Genomic DNA, 18,513 nt, shown 5'->3' with positions numbered 1-18,513 from the left:
ACAGGCGCCCGCCACCTTGCCCAGCTAGTTTTTTGTATTTTTTAGGAGAGACGGGGTTTCACCGTGTTAGCCAGGATGGTCTCGATCTCCTGACCTCGTGATCCGCCTGCCTCGGCCTCCCAAAGTGCTGGGATTACAGACTTGAGCCACCGCGCCTGGCCGAGGTGGTGATCTTTAATGAACTACATTTTGGATAGAACTACAAGTTTTTTGGGAATAGGCCAACTTTTTCTGAGACTGACTGGCTTTTCAGCAGCATGTTTCTGATGGTCTAGAACTCTTGAAAGAGAAACCTTACTTGATGCCTTTTTTTGGGCCTTTTCTGGTTGGGTTGGGTTCGGGTAGCTGTATATCACGCCACAGGAGAGAGGGGCAAACACTTCCTGAAACTTGCAGGCTTTCAAATTGTGAGGTAGGTTGTTCTGCTCCTTTGTTTTTTTGTTTTTTTGTTTTGTCTTTTTTTTTTTTGTGAGACAGAGTCTCACTCTATCGCCCAGTCTGGAGTGCAGTGACGCGATCTCGGCTCACTGCAACCTCCACCTCCCGGGTTTAAGCAGTTCTCTGCCTCAGCCTCTTGAGTAGCTGGGATTACAAGTGTGTGCCACCATGCCCAGCAAGTTTTTGTATTTTTATTTTTTATTTTTTATTTTTTTTTGAGACGGAGTCTCACGCTGTTGCCCAGGCTGGAGTGCAGTGGCGCGATCTTGGCTCACTGCAAGCTCCGCCTCCTGGGTTCACGCCATTCTCCTGCCTCAGCCTCCTGAGTAGCTAGGACTACAGGCGCCCGCCACCGCGCCTGGCTAATTTTTTGTATTTTTAGTAGAGACGGGGTTTCACTGTGGTCTCGATCTCCTGACCTTGTGATCCGCCCGCCTCGGCCTCCCAAAGTGCTGGGATTACAGGCTTGAGCCACCGAAGTTTTTGTATTTTTAGTAGAGACGACGTTTCACCACCTTGGCCAGGCTGGTCTTGAACTCCCGCCTCGGCCTCCCAAAGTGCTGGGATTATAGGCGTGAGTCACCATGCCCAGCCTCCTTTGGTTTTTGGTTTTGTTTTTGTTGTTAGAGACAGGGTCTCACTCTGTCACTCAGGCTGGAGTGGCTCAAACATAGCTCACTGCAGCCTTGACCTCCTGGGCACAAGCAATCCTCCTGCCTTAGCCTCCTGACTAGCTGGGACCAAAGGCATGTGCCACTGTGCTTGGCTAATTTTTTTTTTCTTTTTATTTTATTTTATTTACTTTTTTAGACATAGTCTTACTCTGCCGCCCAGGCTGGAGTACAGTGGTGCAATCTCGGCTCACTGCAGCCTCCGCCCTCCGAATTCAAGCAGTTCTCCTGCCTCAGCCTCTCGAGTAGCTGGGATTACAGGCGCCTGCCACTGTACCCAGCTAATTTTTTGTATTTTTAGTAGAGACGGGGTTTCACCATCTTGGCCAGGCTGGTTTTGAACTCCTGACCTCGTCATCCACCTGCCTTGGCCTCCCAAAGTGGTGGGATTACAGGCATGAGCCACCACGCCTGGCCCTTCTTTTTTTTTGAGATGGAGTCTCGCTCTGTAGCCAAGGCTGGAGTGCAATGGTGTGATTGGGCTCGCTGCAACCTCCGCCTCTCTGGTTCAAGCGATTCTCCTGCCTCAGCCTCCTGAGTAGCTGGGATTACAGGCACACGCCACCATGCCCAGGTAATTTTTGTATTTTTAGTAGAGATGGGATTTCACCTGTTAGCCTGTTCTCGAACTCCTGACCTCGTGATCTGCCTGCCTCAGCCTCCCAAAGTGCTGGGTTTACAGGCATGAGCCACCACACCCAACCACTTGGCTAATATTTTAAAATTTATGTGGAGAACAGGGTCTTACCATATTGCCCAGGCTGGTCTTGAACTTCTGGGCCCAGGTGATACTCCTGCCTCCGCCACCCAGAGTGCCAGGATTACAGGTGTGAGCCACCATGCCCAGCTGGGTTTTGCATTTTCTTTTTTTTTTTTTTTTTTTTTTTTTTTTTGAGACAGAGTCTCAGTCTGTTGCCCAGGCAATGCAGTAGCGTGATCTCGGCTCACTGCAACCTACGCCTTCCTGGTTCAAGTGATCCTCCTGCCTCAGCCTCCCAAGTAGCTGGGAGTACAGGCGCGTGCCACTATGCCCAGCTAATTTTTTGTATTTTTAGTAGAGACAGGGTTTCACTGTGTTAGCCAGGATGGTCCTGATCTCCTGACCTCATGATCCACCTGCCTTGACTTCCTAAAGTGCTGGGATTACAGGTGTGAGCCCCTGCTCCCGGCCTGGGTTTTGCATTTTAATAGTCACTTTGTAGGAAACTGGAAATAGTAGTGGGAGGAGCCTGTGATGGTGGAAAGGGCTTAGCCCCTGCAGGAGCTGGGGCCTCAACATGGGGTCTGATATTGGGTGCTACTCCTGTATGTGGGAGCCCTGCTTCTCTGCTTAAAACACCTCTTCTGTGTCCTCCTTTTTTAGGAATGGATGTATATGGCTACCTATTGGCACGAGAAGGGCGGCTGGAGGATGTTGAGAACCTTGGATGCCGCCTTTTCAATATCTCTGATCAGCATGCAGAACCGTGGGTGGTTTCTGGGTATGATTATGCCTTCTTTCTCCCCAGTTGTCAGTAGATTAAGAGATTGTGGTTGCTCCTGAAGAGAATATAAATTGAAAGCTCAGGTTTAAGAGGTAATCGCCTGGCCAGGCATGATGGCTCATGCCTGTAATCTCAACACTTTGGGAGACTGAGACAGGCGGATTGCTTGAGGCCAGGAGTTCGAGACAAGCCTGGCCATCGTGGCAAAACCCGTCTCTACTAAAAATACAAAAGTTGTGTGCGGTGGCTCACGCCTGTAATCCCAGCACTTTGGGAGGCCAAGGTGGGTGGATCGCTTGAGGTCAGGAGTTTGAAATTATCCTGACCAACATGATGAAACCCCATCTCTACTAAAAATACAAAAATTAGCCAGGTACGGTGGTAGGCATCTGTAATCCCAGCTACTTGGGAGGCTGAGGCAGGAGAATTGCTTGAATCTGGGAGGCAGAGGTTGCAGTGAGCCAAGATCACACCATTTCACTCCAGCCTAGGTGACAGAGCAAGACTCCATCTAAAAAAAAAAAAAAAAAAAAAAAAGTCGGGCATGGTGGCGCATGCCTGTAATCCCAGCTACTCGGGAGGCTGAGACAGGAGAATCGCTTGAACCCAGGACTCAGAGGTTGCAGTGAGCCAAGATCGTGCCACTGCATTCCAGATGGGTAGCAGAGTGAGTTTTTGTCTCAGAAATAAATAAATAAAATTAAAAGAGGTAATTACTTGAGGCCAGGAGTTTGAGACCAGCCTGGGCAGTGTAGCAAGACTCTCTCTCTCTCAATCTCTCTCTCTCTCTCTCTCTCTCTCTCTCTCTCTCTCTCTCTCTCTCTCTCTCTGTCTCTCTCTCTCTCTCTCTATATATATACACACACACACACACACACACATATAAGTATATGTATATATTTTTAAAAGGATAATCAGTCCTGGATTCAAATCATGGTTTATGACTCTGGATGCATTATTTATCTATCTAGGTCTGTATTCTCATTTGGAAAATGGGCTAATAACCTCTCCTTCTAGGGTTAAGCATTAACTGAGTTGGTGAATGCGTTGTGCTTAGTACTGAGCCATCAGTGATGGGGCCAGAAGATGCTCCTTTGTTATTAACCTGGCTTTACAAATTCTCCTAATGCCTCTCTGCTAATAACTAATATATAGATCATAGGTTCTTTTTCATAATTTGTCCCTTCCGTATCAAGATTTCCCCTTAAAAATAAATATTTAGTGGATTTTTTGGTTTGTTTTGCTTTTCTACTAATATCATAGGTTAAAACTGTAAGTGTGGTTTGGAATAAGGATTATGTTCAGGGCCTTCAATATGATTTTTGGATGAAGTTTCTTTGTAGTCTTCTCTTAAATAACTTCTGGGGTTTTTTTGTTGTTTTTTTGTTGTCTCCAGCTGTCACAGCTTCTATAGCAAACGCTACTCACGGGCCCTCTATTTAGGAGCCAAGGCCATTCAGCTGAACAGTAATAGTGTTCAAGCTTTGCTACTTAAGGGAGCAGCACTTAGGAACATGGGCAGAGTCCAAGAAGCAATAATCCACTTTCGGGAGGCCATACGGCTCGCACCTTGTCGCTTAGATTGTTATGAAGGTAAGATAGAAAACACAGGTGAATGGTATGAATCTGTGGGTGTGGCAACAGTCCTCAGACGGAAGGTTTCATTAGGCCAGCACTTCCCAAACTCTGTTAGAATAATCTGGGGAAGCTGGCCGGATGTGGTGGCTCATGCCTGTAATCTCAGCACTTTGGGAGGCTGAGACTGGGCGGATCACGAGGTCAAGAGATTGAGACCATCCTGGCCAACGTGGTGAAACCCCGCATCTACTAAAAATACAAAAATTAGCTAGGCATGGTGGTGCACGCCTGTAGTCCCAGCTACTTGGGAGGCTGAGGCAGGAGAATTGCTTGAACCTGGGAGGCAGAGGTTTCAGTGAACTGAGATCACACCACTGCACTGCAGCCTGGCAACAGAGTGAGACTCCCTCCCAAAAAAAAAAAAAATCATCTGGGGAAGCTTTTCAAATCCTGATGTTGCATCTCTCCAATGTAGATGGAAATATATGGAGTTGGGAATAGACATTGACATTTCTGGAGGTCCCCAGGTGTTACCAATGTGCAGACAAGTTTGGGAACCACTGCACTAGGCATTTTACATTTATTTAGGGCTTTCAATGGATTTGTCACCCTGTACTTTCAGAATCCATTTTTTCTGATTTTTTTTTTCTGGTTTTTGGTGAGGGGAGAGTTGGGATGGGGTTTTTTTTTTGTCCTCCCACCCCTCGCCCCCATCCAATGTGGCATACTCATTAATATGAATCTCTCTGTGTCAGGCACCATGCGAGATCACTTAGTTTGCCTATTTTTTTTTAATTCCTTTTTTTTTTTTTTTCCGAGACAGAGTCTCACTTTGTTGCCCAGGCTGGAGTGCAGTGGCACAATCTTGGCTCACTGCAAGCTCCACCTCCCGGGTTAATGCCATTCTCCTGCCTCAGCCTCCTGAGCATGTGGGACCACAGACTCCCAGCCACCACACCCGGCTAATTTTTTGTAGTTTTAGTAGAGATAGGGTTTCACTGTGCTAGCCAGGCTGGTCTCAATCTCCTGACCTCGTGATCTGCCCACCTCGGCCTCCCAAAGTGCTGGGATTACAGGCATGAGCCACTATGCCCAGGCCTTGTTTTTTTTTTGAGACGGAGCCTTACCCTGTTGCCCAGGCTGGAGTGCAATGGCATGATCTTGGCTCACTGCAACCTCCACCTTCCAGGTTCAAATGATTCTCCTGCCTCAGCCTCTCAAGTAGCTGGGATTACAGGCGCCCACCACCACACCTGGCTAATTTTTGTATTTTTTAGTGAGATGAGGTTTCACCATGTTGGCTAGGCTGGTCTCGAACTCCTGACCTCATGATCTCCCTGCCTCAGCCTCCCAAAGTGCTAGGATTACAGGCATGAGCCACCACAACCGGCCTATTTTTTTTATTTTTATTTGAGATAGAATCTCACTCTGTCGCCCAGGCTGGAGTGCAGCCATGCAATCTCAGCTCACTGCAACATCTGCTTCCTGGATTTAAGTGATTCTCCTGCCTCAGCCTCCTGAGTAGCTGGGATTACAGGCGTGCACCACCACACCCAGCTAATTTTTGTATTTTTAGTAGAGGCGGGGTTGCGCCATGTTAGCCAGGCTGGTCCCAAACTCCTGGGCTCAAGTGATCTGCCCACCTTGGCCTCCTAAGGTGCTGGGATTACAGGCATGAGCCACTGTACATGGCCTGTTAGGCCTATTCTTTTTTGTGGCCATCTTACCTTGGGCCAGAGTTAGTACTCATGGGATAACTCCACATCCGTATGATAGTGTTGGCTGTGGGAATGGGTCTGTTCATTGTGACCTCCAGAGTGGGCACAATCGGGGCCCAACTTTGTTTTGTTACGTAATATTTTAAGTTCATGTGAACTGACCCTAGGAGTTCAAAGGACCTGTGCCAGCTTCAGCAACGTTTGGTGACTCAGCCACAGACATTAAAATAGATCTTACAAGATGCAGTTCCTCCAAAACATATTTTTATAAGCACTTAAAAATATACCCAGGAGTCTAGGAGTGATTTGCTCTTAACAGGAAGATGAGTTCAAATTTGAGAAATAAAATTTGGATGTTGGGAAAGAGAACAGATCTGCTTATATAGCCAGAGAGCTATGCCTCTGGATTTGTTGGGGGGAAAGAGGATTGTCTTTGTTTTTAAAGAAGCTCCAGCAAACTAGCCATTGATTTCAGATTAACTTCTTGATCCTGAAACTGTAACTTCCCTATCTTCCCAGCTGCTGTTATCATGTTAATTCCATTATACTGCATGCTTATTTCACCAGAGATCAGGGATGCAGTTGAATAGCCTGTCCTATAATATTTGGACAGCAGATGTTTCCCAGTTGGCCAGTGAGGCTTCTTAAGCTGCCATTTGGAGATTTGGGTCAGGGCAACTCTGACTACACCCTTTGAGGTTTCTTACAGTTTCCAGTGGGAGCTTCCTTCTTTTGCTGGTAGAGGTTTAGGTTAGGCAAGTGCATTCTGTTTTCTTCTTAAGCTCCAGTAGGGCTTTAGCAGGGAATTAAAACTATTCAATAAGTAATTGCAAACAACTGTGTGTGGAATCCAGCATGGATTAAGAGTTAGGTAGTTGGCCAGGTGTGGTGGCTCACGCCTGTAATCCCAGCACTTTGGGAGGCCGAGGCCAGTGGATCAGCTGAGGTCAGGAGTTCGAGACCAGCCTGGCCAACATGGCGAAATACCATCTCTACTAAAAATAGAAAAAAATTTAGCCATGCGTGGTGGCACACACCTGTAGTCCCAGCTACTTGGGAGGCTGAGGCAGGAGAATCGCTTGAACCCAGGAGACATGGGTTGCAGTGAGCTGAGATATCACCACTGCACTCCAGCCTGGATGACAGAGCAAGACTGTTTCTTAAAAAAAAAAAAAAGAGTTAGATAATTTCTGGTTAAGTAACCGTAGTGTGTGGAAGGGTGTGCATGAATGTTATAAATGCTGCTAGGGTGGAGGAGTATGCAGAGAAAATCTGCCAAGGATTGTGTGGGTTTGGGGTTTAAGCTGTTTTTTTGTTTTGATGAGCGCTTTGTGCCAAAAAGTTATTCCTCTGTTCTCCTCAACTTCTTGGCGTGAAGAGTTGAGAGTTGACTCTTCTCAAGGTGGCCTCCTCATAGGACATCTCGCTGTGGGTGTGGAAAGAGGCAAGGGCTGCCAGTTCCAGTCTGTTTGGTGCACCTGATAAAGTATTCTTGATCTAGTTTAGGGAAGCCCTCAGCAAGTGCCTTTTGAGACAGCTGTTATGTTTCAAATAAAAGAGTCTTTCTCCCTAGGTTGCTTGACAATAAGTCCTTTATTTGTCAAACTGGAAATTCACTTAAAGACTCTAGGAGCCAGGCCAGGCACGGTGGCTCATACCTGTAATCCCAGCACTTTGGGAGGCCAAGCTAGGCGGATCACCTGAGGTCAGGAGTTCGAGACCAGCCTGACCAACATGGAGAAACCCCGTCTCTACTAAAAATACAAAACTAGCCGGGCATGGTGGCGCATGCCTGTAATCCCAGCTACCCGGGAGGCTGAGGGAGGAGAATCACTTGAACCCGGGAGGCGGAGGTTGCAGTGAGTGGAGATGGTGCCATTGCACTCCAGCCTGGGCAACAAGAGCGAAACTCCATCTCAAAAAAAAAAGACCCTAGGAGCCTTCCATCTTAAACCTAGCCCTGCAGGTGACCGAATGCAGCTGGAGAATAACAGCTTGTTAAGAGGCAGCAAAACCTTGGGTTTTGTTGGGAACATCATCTCTCACTACTTTGATCTCTTGGCCATATGACAAACTAATCATTAGTGTCGCATTTATTCTTCCAGCGGTCAGATGGGGTGCTCACATGCTGTGAGTTCCTTACATGTGCTTGTTTCCTTCCCTAAACTGAAGGTGCCTTTGAAGGCAGTCTTTTTCCACATCCATCAAGTGCTCTGGGGAAGAGCACTTCTTAGCTATTCCATCAACACACTTGCCTGTCTAATCTCACCATCAGTTTCCCCTGGCCTGCCGTTCGTCTGAAACTTTGAAGGTTAGCAATTTGGAGAGCTGTCAGAGTGGAAGCATGGGTTGGAGTGGTAATGGCATTGAATGTCTTAATGTGTTTTACTTTTTTCAGGTCTTATCGAGTGTTACTTAGCCTCCAACAGTATTCGAGAAGCAATGGTAATGGCTAACAACGTTTACAAAACTCTGGGAGCAAATGCACAGACCCTTACCCTTTTAGCCACCGTTTGTCTTGAAGACCCAGTGACACAGGAGAAAGCCAAAACGTTATTAGATAAAGCCCTGACCCAAAGGCCAGATTACATTAAGGCTGTGGTGAAAAAAGCAGAACTGCTTAGTAAGTGTGTCTTATTTTCTGCCCTATTCATCATTAATTTTTATGAAACCTGACCTCATTGGACACCCTTGTCCCAGCTAGTTACAGATGACCAGACAGGTGTGTGTGTTTTGCAGCAGGTCTGAGCCTGCTTGGATTGGTTTATATTTAGCCCAACCAAATGTAGCTGGCTTAGACCTGCTTGGCTTGGCTGTAGCCACCTATAATTGGTTGGTATCTGTTTGGCTCACTTTTTTTTTTTTTTTTTTTTTTTGAGACGACCTCTCGCTCTATCACCCAGGCTGGAGTGCAGTGGCGCAATCTCAGCCCACAGCAACTTCTGCCTCCCAGGTTCAAGCGATTTTTCTGCCTCACCCTCCTGAGTAGCTGGGTCTACAGCCATGCACTACCACACCCAGCTAATTTTTTTTCTTTTTTTTTTAGTAGAGACAGGGTTTCACCATATTGGCCAGGCTGGTTTCGAACTCCTGACCTCGTGATCCACCCATCTCGGCCTCCCAAAGTGGTGGGATTACAGGCGTGAGCCACTGCGTCCAGCCTTGGCTCACTGTTATCTGGTTTGAGTTGTCCTGAATTAGTTTGAGCTGAATCTAACTAACTGGTTTTAGCCAGTTTGAACTGTTTGGTGCTATCTGAATTATTTTATGACTTCTCATTTGGCCCTGTTTTTTTTTTTTTTTTTCAGTCCTGATTTATGATGAACTCATAATTTGGTTCATTGAATTTGGGCTAGTTGGCAAATGCAATTTGGCTTTTTAAAGTTAAGAGCCCATTTAAAACATTGTAATTCAAACGGCAGATTTCTTAACTGAATAGGACATCAGGTGTGCTTGCCCTCGCTTTGTGTTGTACCGGTGTTATCTTGATGTCTGCAAAGAGATTGTCAGAATGGTAGTTGTGTTTTTTTTGTACGTGACTTAAGATGGGAATATATTTTCAAAATGTTCAAGTAGGACAGTGAGGGTCTTTTTTATTCCACCAGGCAGAGAACAGAAATATGAAGATGGAATTGCTTTGCTGAGGAACGCACTGGCTAATCAGAGTGACTGTGTCCTGCATCGGATCCTAGGAGATTTCCTTGTAGCTGTCAATGAGTATCAGGAGGCAATGGACCAGTATAGTATAGCACTAAGGTAGGCACTAGCCTCCCTTGGGGGAAGGCCACTGAGGAGGGTAGAGGAGGCAGTGAGCTGCGTCACAGGAGTTATGGAGTTATGGAAACACACACACACTTTGTGTCCATGGTTGAAAGCAGAATAATAATAGTAATGGTAGAGGGGTTATTTGTGGATTCATGACTTCTAAAAATTTTTCTTAAAATATATTAACAACATTAGAGAACTGTTTCACTCATAACCATCCCACACCACTATAACATCTGTGTTCATTTGTATAGCTCATCTTCTGTCCTTGCCCACACATATTTTTATAGGGTTGTACCTAGTATATATTTTATATTCTTTTTCAAATCAAAGTATTGTAAGTACTTTCCCATGTTTCTATCTACTGTAGTCATTAAGAACTTGAGGTCTGAAGTTTTGAATACTACCTTCACCACCTGTGATCTTGGGCAAGTTACTAACACATTTCCTTGTTTATATCTAGCTACCTTATTAGATATTAAATGATCGAATGAGGGTTAAATGATTATTTCATGTAAAGCTCTTAGCCCTGTGCCTGGTACATAGTAAATACTAAATAAATAGTGGTATTCTTACTGTTTAATACAGAAGTGGTTTCTTTGAGGGTTGTCTGTGTGTCTGTAAGGTTATGGTGAAGGGCTGTCTTTAATATAGAGTCTGATCACATTCAGTTGTTCAGCGCACAGTTAAGCACCACTTGTGTGCCTAGGATCTCAGTGACGACTGGAGATGCTGTGTTTCGGGAGCTGTCAGTCTCAGACATGCAGACTGACCATACCACGTGCTAAGGGCTTTCATAGCAGTCTGTAGAAGGGAAGATGGGAGTCCAGAGGGCAAGACCCCTGGGTTTGGGTGACAGCTTCAGAGTACAGGATGTGGAAGGCTTCAACCAGGAGATGAGGAGATGTTACAGATCGGTCCGCATTTGTATCGGTAGAAACAGGGTGCCAACGTGGGTTTTAGTTGCTTTTTAGAATCCCAGAAGCAAGTGAGAAAATAAAATACCAGACTTCCATTAGAGGTGGAGTTTGCTAGGGGTGGGACACCTGCTGGCTTGGGTGATGGTCACCAAGGCAAGAGGAAAGATTGCTTAGGAGGCAAATAAATGAATGTTCTAGAGGCTCTGAACTTTGGGGTGGGGGTGGCATATGTACTGACACTCAGCTGCTAAATGCAAATGCTTGGGTAGAGGTAGCCTTGGGTCCTGGGGTCTAACCTAGGTGTTTACAAGTCTGTTCCATGGTACAGCGTGATGTTTTTGGTTGGCTCCTGAAATACTGATATGTTTAATTACATCATAAGAACATGGGACACCTATACTCAGAGAAATTCCTATTTTTTGTAACCCTGTAGCTCAAAAACCCAACTTTCTGGGAATTACATTTGAATTTACCTGTTAATGTTTGTTTGCCACTTATTCATTTGTGTTATCTGGTAGCTGCCTCTAGCAGCATGCTAGGGGTAATAGGTATGAAAAAATTTAAGAAATTTGTGGAGAAAAACTCAAATTGAGCATTCTAAAAATTAGGAAAAGACTCCTTTTTGCACTTCTGGTGGTGGACTCCCTCAACCCAGCCTTGGAAGCCTGAGTTGCGAGCCCAGGCTTTAGCACATTCTCTGGGACTGTGTAGTCATTTCACTGCCGGGCCAGGGAGATGACGAATCAGCCAGCAAGAGCAAGGCAGAGATTCAGGCGTCTCCTTTGTTTTGTTGTCCCCTAGTTTGGACCCCAATGACCAGAAGTCTCTAGAGGGGATGCAGAAGATGGAGAAGGAGGAGAGTCCCACGGATGCCACTCAGGAGGAGGATGTGGACGACATGGAAGGGAGTGGGGAAGAAGGGGACCTGGAGGGCAGCGACAGTGAGGCGGCCCAGTGGGCTGACCAGGAGCAGTGGTTCGGCATGCAATGAGGGGGCGGCAGCTCCATGGCCGCACTGGCCTGCCCTGCTCTGAGCACTTCCGTGGACTGAAGGAACCGTAGGAGCCTGCTCTCAGGAGGACAATGATTCAGCATGTGATTGCAGCAGGGGTCTCTGCCCCCTCGCTCCCGATTCCTAGTCGTGACTTCATTTCTAAAACAGAGCCTGACCAACCTTCCATGTATCTCCATCCTCCCCTGCTCCAGCCAGGGAGGATTGAGGGAGTGCCCCAAGACCCACACACATGTTGGGGCTTCTGGGCCAAGAGTACTTTTTATATAACTAATTTCTGAATCCAAAAGCTCAAGGAATAGACAGTGTTCTGTGACATGGATGGGTTTGAAAGAGTTACCCACCATCCCAGCACGATAGTGTCATCTCCCAAGTTGGATGGCAGCACGATCTGGCCCTAGGGAGCTTCCTGTTCCCAGAAGTCACTGTCCTGGGCTATCCAGACGTCCCTAGTAATCTTGCTTCCTTCTGCAATGTTAGTAATGCCTTAAGCTGACAGTTGCTATTTTGCAGAACAGTTTTCCTCTTTGCTTAGCTGGTAACTTCCCTCCGAGCCTGGGCTGATCTGAGAAACAGGTGTGATGAGAGCATGAACAGAGATGCACCTGGGGCAGTTCCCTAATAAAACTGGTTTGTACAGTCATGGTGTTGGGGTGATCAGAATGGAAGCCCTTTTTAAAATAGACTCTTAGTATTTCTGTCTTACTCAGAATGCATTGATTCAGCCCCAGAAGTATTTGCCAAAAATAGACTTTCTTCCCCTAGTGTTGGGAGCCAGGAGGGTTGGAAAGCTCAGGAACCCTGAGCTGGTTCATCTGTTTGCATATTGGATAGGTAAATTTCCCTGGAGCCTGAGAGTCTTTGACCAGATTTCAGCTGAGTCTGCCTGGCTCTTTCGCTGCAGCTGGGAGATTGGGGTCTGGTTCCAGCAGTCTGTCACTGGTCAGCTTGAGTGTCATACCCTGAGCTCTGGGGCTGGGAGTTTCTTCCCACACCCTCTCCCTTGTGTCTTAAGTTGCGATGGCTCTGAGTATACAATTAATCGGAGGTGGGGGGTGGGTGTCACAGCTAATCCCAAATTCAAAACTTAGTCCAAGGTGCTGCAAAATATAAATTAGATGTCAATAGAAAGTCGTATCCTAAAATGTAAAAACTGTAAGTGTACAGTAGTTAATGAGCTCAGAACATCTGATAACTGCAATTTAAAATGGGCAAAAAGTTTCTGTGAGTCGGTCTAAAACCCAAAGCCTGCACAACATCACTTGATCTGAGCCACCTCTGAAGAGACATATAAGGCGGGGTGTGCTTACCTGTAATCCCATCACTTTGGGAGGCCGAGGCAGGTGGATCACTTGAGACCAGGAGTTTGAGACCAGCCTGGCCAACATGGCAAAACCCCTTCTCTATTAAAAATACAAAAATTAGCTGGCCGTGGTGGTACACACCTATGATCCCAGCTACTCAATACTCAGGAGACTGAGGCAGGAGAATCGCTTAAACCCAGGAGGTGGAGGTTGCAGTGAGCCAGGATCTGCACTGCACTCCAACCTGGGCGACAGAGACAGTGTTTAAAAAAAAAAGCCCCACAGATAGTGGGGTCACACCAGGTGAGTGTGCGGCCAGGAGAAGAAGCTGCCTGCCCCTTGGCCTAGACATGCTCTCCCGGATGCAGCCTCACCTCATGGGCTTCCTCAGCTCCAGGACCTGTCATTACTGTGATGAGAGAGGAGAGGCGAAGCCTCTTTGCCTTTCCCCTGACTCTAGGAGGAAGCACCAGCCCCACCACGCAGTCTCATCTCTGCATGGCAAGCTCGCCACCACACTCACATCCACTGGATCAGGGTCCCAGAGCCCAGGCCCCATGCATCGTCCTCAGCTGGCACCCTCCCACCGTCCCCTTCCTTGACATGCCCCTCAGCTCTGCTGAGAGCCCCTGTGCTATCTTGGCTCTTCCGGCCCAGCACCTCCCAGGACGGATCCTCTCCCTGCAGCTCCAGCCGCAAGGTGACAGCCAGGTTGGAAGAGGTGGCTGAAGCTGAAACCACCTCACACGGGATTGAGAAAACACTCGGTCCGCATCAAAGAGTGGTGCTCGGAGGGGGCTGAAGCTGTCTCTTGGCACTGCCACCGTCTCTCTCACTAACCCAAAACCTCAAGGGCAGGGAGCTCCAGGAGGCAGGGACAGAACCAGGCTGCTCAGCCCTGTGCCTCTCCTGCCGAGCCACCTGCCAGGAGACCAGGCCCCTGACCAAGGACAGCCCCCAAATTCCCAGTCACCACAAGTTCTTTCTGGGTTCTGGAGTCCCACATGCCAGTATGGGGGTGTTTTAACTGAGTCATTTCTCTACCTTCCAGATTGTTCAGAGACCACCTGGGTCTGAAAAGCACCCTCAGAACCCATGGGCTGCTGGGGCAGTTAGCTATGCAGCCCCTGCTGCCTCCCCTGCCTCCTAGGGTGAGGACTAAATGAGCCCGTGTGGCGTTCAGCGTGTCACCCTTTGTGACATCCTCACAGGGGGAATGCCAGCTGGCCAGGCCTCCCTGGGGAGCTGGGGGTGGTTCTGTCCTCCTGGAGCCCTCTTGTCCCTGAAGGACCCTCAGCCAAGCAGGGAGGCAGGCTCCAGAGTCGGGGTGAGCCTTGCCCTTCAGTGAGACCTTTCATTTTTCACTTTTCAACCCCTGCTGGGCTCCAGGAACCTGATAGGTGTGTACCCTACTCATGGCTGATGGCAGGAGCTCTCCCTGCAGCCACAGCTTGGGGGCCACACTCCTGCCTCTGAATTCCTCGAAATGAGGCCAGCTTTTGCCCAAATCTGCAATCCGCAAACTAGAGCATGCGTCTCTGATGCAGGTTCCCAGGCCCAGCACCAAACTTCTATTGGAATCCAGAGGCCTGGCCCAGGCCCAGCGGTCTGCAGCTTTCACTTCCCACCCTGACTTCTATTCTATGCAGGTGTTCCCTGAACAAATATTGAGAAACCTGGGAGAGGGGAGCTCGAAGTTCCCAGCAGCTGCAGGCCTGACCCCAGAGGGCCCTTAGGAGATACACTCTGCAGCTGCCCGTGGGTGGGAAGAACCGGCCTCCGAAGGCCTCACCTGTGGCTTCCTGCGTTCCCAGTCCTACACCGGCTTACCTGTGGCAGGCCAGGGCCTGTGCGGAGCTGCTTCCCAGAGCTCAGGTGAGCTGGCCCTGTGAGCAGCTCTCTGGGGTTGTGCTCAGGCCTGCATTCCCTGCTGACGACAGGCAGTGAGTCCATACTCCACATGCACCTCACCTCGTCCTCCAGGCACGGCTGTGGCCAGGTCACCAGGAAGCCCTGTGCTGGGAGGGGCCATTGAGGTAAGTGCCTTACTAAGGTTTTCCACTTTCTGCAGGAGCCTCTCTGCCCCAGGGCAGCAGGAGTGGCCTCAGTTGTCACCTCCCCTCTTGGGGTGCGGTGCAGGTCTGCCGTCCAGACGCCTCCAGGCCTGGGCAACCTCAGCACCCCTGCCCCTGCCGCACCTGGGCCACCACCAGCCTGGTCTAGGGTGTGGGGTTTTCCCAGATTGCTGTGGAAGGTCATTGGCAGCACAGCACTCGGCACCAGCAAGGTCAGGAACAAACTAAGAAGCCCACAGTGCAGCCTCCACAGCAGCCATGAAAAGAAAACATGAATTTTAAAATAACAGTGCCACCATGCACTGCTGGTGGGAATTTAAGGTGTTGCAACCACTGTGGAGAACAGTCTGGCGATTCAGAAATTCAAACAGTACTACCTTAGGATCCAGCGTTCCACCTCCGGGTGTATACCCGAAGAAGTGAGAGCCGGAACACCAAAAGATTGCACATCCATGTCCACGCAGCACTGTCCACAGTAGCAAAAGTGGAAACAACCCACGTGTCCTTAGATGAGTGGATAAACAAACCAAGGTGCGTCTTTCGGTACAATGGAATATTACTCAGCCTTGTAAAGGCAAGTGACACATGCTACAACGTGGAGGAACTTTGAGAACGTTATTCTAAGTAGTAGAAGCCAATCACAAAAGGACAAATGCTGTATGACTCCATGAATCTGAGGTGTGCCTGGCACAGTCAGATTCATAAAGACAGAAAGTAGATTAGAGGCTGCCAGGAGCTGAGGGGAAGGAATGACTTAGTTTCTAATAGGGACAGAATTTCTGCTTAGAATGTTTAACAAGTTCTGGATATGGTGCAGATGGTCGCACATTTTATGTTATATATGTTTTATGACAATTAAAAAAAAAATGGCCTGTAAGCCTGCCATCTGGATAACCCCAGTGAACACATCTTAATTTATGTGAAATATGGTGTGTACTTGTAATATATATGTGTTACATAAAATTACACATGGTTAGGCCGGGTGCGGTGGCTCAAGCCTGTAATCCCAGCACTTTGGGAGGCCGAGACGGGCGGATCACAAGGTCAGGAGATCGAGGCCATCCTGGCTAACACGGTGAAACCCCGTCTCTACTAAAAAAAAAAATACAAAAAAAAAACTAGCCGGGCGTGGTGGCGGACGCCTGTAGTCCCAGCTACTCGGGAGGCTGAGGCAGGAGAATGGCGTGAGCCCGGGAGGCGGAGCTTGCAGTGAGCTGAGATCCGGCCACTGCACTCCAGCCTGGGTGACAGAGCGAGACTCCGTCTCAAAAAAAAAAAAAAAAAAAAAAAAAAAAATTACACATGGTTTAAAAAATTCAGGCCAGGTGCAGTGGCTCACATCTGTAATTCCAGCACTTTGGGAGGCCGAGATGGGCAGATCACTTGAGCTCAGGAGTTCAGGGCCACCCTGGGTAACATAGTGAGACCCCATGTCTACAAAAAAATTTTTAAATTAGCTGGGCATGGTGATACATCCCTATGGTCCCAGCTTCAATGCACACGGGAGCTACTTAGGAGGCTGAGGTGGGAGGATCGCTTGAGCCCAGAAGGTGGAGGTTGCAATGAGCTGTGTTTGCACCACTGTACTCCAGCCTGGGTAACAGTGACACCCTCTCCAAAAAAAAAAAAAAAAAAAAATTTAAACCATGAAAGGCATAAAATTAGAAATACATGTACTTTCCAATCCACTGAATTTATTGTCTCTCCCCAAAATAAGTTTCTGGTTCTACTTTTGTAAAAATAGTTTTGTGCTTTTTCTTAACTATATATATTATAAAAAATATTCTGCCAGGCACGGTGGCTCATGCCTGTAATCCCAGCACTTTGGGAGGCCAAGGCAGGTGGGTCACCTGAGGTCAGGAGATCAAGACCATCCTGGCTAACACGGTGAAACCCCGTCTCTACTAAAAATACAAAAATTAGCTGGGCGTGGTGGTGGGGGCCTGTATTTTCAGCTACTTGGGAGGGTGGGGCAGGAGAATTGTTTGAACCCAGGAGGTGGAGGTTGCAGTGAACCGAAATCGTGCCACTTCACTTCAGCTGGGACGACAGAGTGAGACTCCGTGTAAATAAATAAATAAGAGGCCGTGCTGTGCATAGGGACATTCTGTGCAGTGTCAGTGCACCCCTTAACCGTCGTACTGCAGAATCCATTCTGCAGAAGGAACAATTTCTGCAACCCTTCTGCTACTGGTGAACACTTATTTTCCAGTCTTGTACATAATTATTTCAGTCTGTGCTGTCATGAACATGTTTTGCCATAATATTCCAGGGATATGCATAAGTCAAGTTCCTTGCAGTGAAATTCCTGGGTCTCAGAGTGTGTGCATTGACATGTCTCATGGGTGCTGTCGGGTTACCCTCCAACAAGTAACAGGTGTGAGTGTCTGTTTGCATGCCCCTCATCAGCACCACTGTCATTAGGTGCTTTCGTTTGGTTTTTATTGTTTTTCCAACCTCAGATTTGATCAGTACTCCCTTGCTTTTATTTGCTTTAGCTACTATTCTTTTTTCTTTCTTTCTTTCTTTCTTTCTTTCTTTCTTTCTTTCTTTCTTTCTTTCTTTCTTTCTTTCTTTCTTTCTTTCTTTCTTTCTTTCTTTTTTGAGACGGAGTTTCACTCTCTCTCTGGCACATGATTACAGGCATGTGCCACCACGCCTGGCTGATTTTGTATTTTTAGTTGAGATGGGGTTTCTCCATGTTGGTCAGGCTGGTCTTGAACTCCTGACCTCAGGTGATCTGCCTGCCTTGGCCTCCCAAAGTGCTGGGATTACAGGCGTGAGCCACTGCACCTGGCCTTTTTTTTTTTTTTTTCCTAAGACAGTCTTGCTCTGTTGCCCTGGCTGGAGTGCAGTGGCACAATCTTGGCTCACTGCAACCTCTGCCTCCCAGATTCAAGTGATTCTCCTGTCTCAGCCTCCTGAGTAGCTGAGATTACAGGAATGTGCCACCACACCCATCTAATTTTTGTATTTTTAGCAGAGATGAGGTTTTGTCATGTTGGCCAGGCTGGTCTCAAACTCCTGACCTCAAGTGATCTATCTGCCTCGGCCTCCCAAAGTGCTGGGATTACAGGTGTCAGCCACCACGCCCTGACTAGCTGCTATTTTTTTGTGTGTATGACAAGAGTCTTGCTTTGTCACCCAGGCTGGAGTGCAGAGGCGTGATCTTGGCTCACTGCAACCTCTACTTCCCGGGTTCAAGCGATTCTTCAGCCTCAGCCCCCTGAGTAGCTGGACTACAGGCTTGTACCACCATGCCTGGCTAGTTTTTGTATTTTTACTAGAGATGGGGTTTTACCATGTTGGCTGGGCTGGTCTCCAACTCCTGACCTCAGGTGATCCGCCTGCCTTGGCCTCCCAAAGTACTGGGATTAGAGGTGTGAGCCGCTGCACCTGGCCCCTAGCTGCTATTTCTTTCTTTTTTTTTTTTTTTTTTTTTGAGACAGAGTCTCACTCTGTCACCCAGGCTGGAGTGCAGTGGTGCTATCTCGGCTCACTGCAGCCTCCACCTCCTGGGTTCAAGCAGTTCTCCTGCCTCAGCCTCC

General features: G+C 47.9%; 1 protein-coding gene and 1 pseudogene across 5 annotated transcripts in view; both read left to right on the top strand.

Annotated features, from left to right (window-relative positions):
- Positions 1 to 12,229, top strand: part of ANAPC7 (anaphase promoting complex subunit 7) — a 95,997-nt gene extending 83,768 nt beyond the window's left edge. For all 5 annotated transcript variants that reach the window (XM_050749738.1, XM_050749740.1, XM_050749739.1 and 2 more), the window contains 5 exons: positions 2,473 to 2,590; positions 3,990 to 4,186; positions 8,288 to 8,512; positions 9,495 to 9,645; positions 11,376 to 12,229. In XM_050749738.1, the coding sequence (XP_050605695.1) occupies positions 2,473 to 2,590; positions 3,990 to 4,186; positions 8,288 to 8,512; positions 9,495 to 9,645; positions 11,376 to 11,565 (881 nt within the window). In that variant the 3' untranslated portion in view covers positions 11,566 to 12,229. The remainder of the gene's footprint in view (positions 1 to 2,472; positions 2,591 to 3,989; positions 4,187 to 8,287; positions 8,513 to 9,494; positions 9,646 to 11,375) is intronic.
- Positions 12,230 to 12,705: 476 nt separating this feature from the next.
- Positions 12,706 to 15,233, top strand: LOC126931514 (uncharacterized; annotated as a pseudogene).
- The last annotated feature ends 3,280 nt before the right edge of the window (positions 15,234 to 18,513 follow it).

This window comes from Macaca thibetana, chromosome 11 (genome assembly GCF_024542745.1).
Source record: "Macaca thibetana thibetana isolate TM-01 chromosome 11, ASM2454274v1, whole genome shotgun sequence".
Lineage (NCBI taxonomy): Eukaryota > Metazoa > Chordata > Mammalia > Primates > Cercopithecidae > Macaca > Macaca thibetana.
Note: the sequence above shows the minus strand (reverse complement) of the source record. Positions and strands in the feature narration are given on the sequence as shown.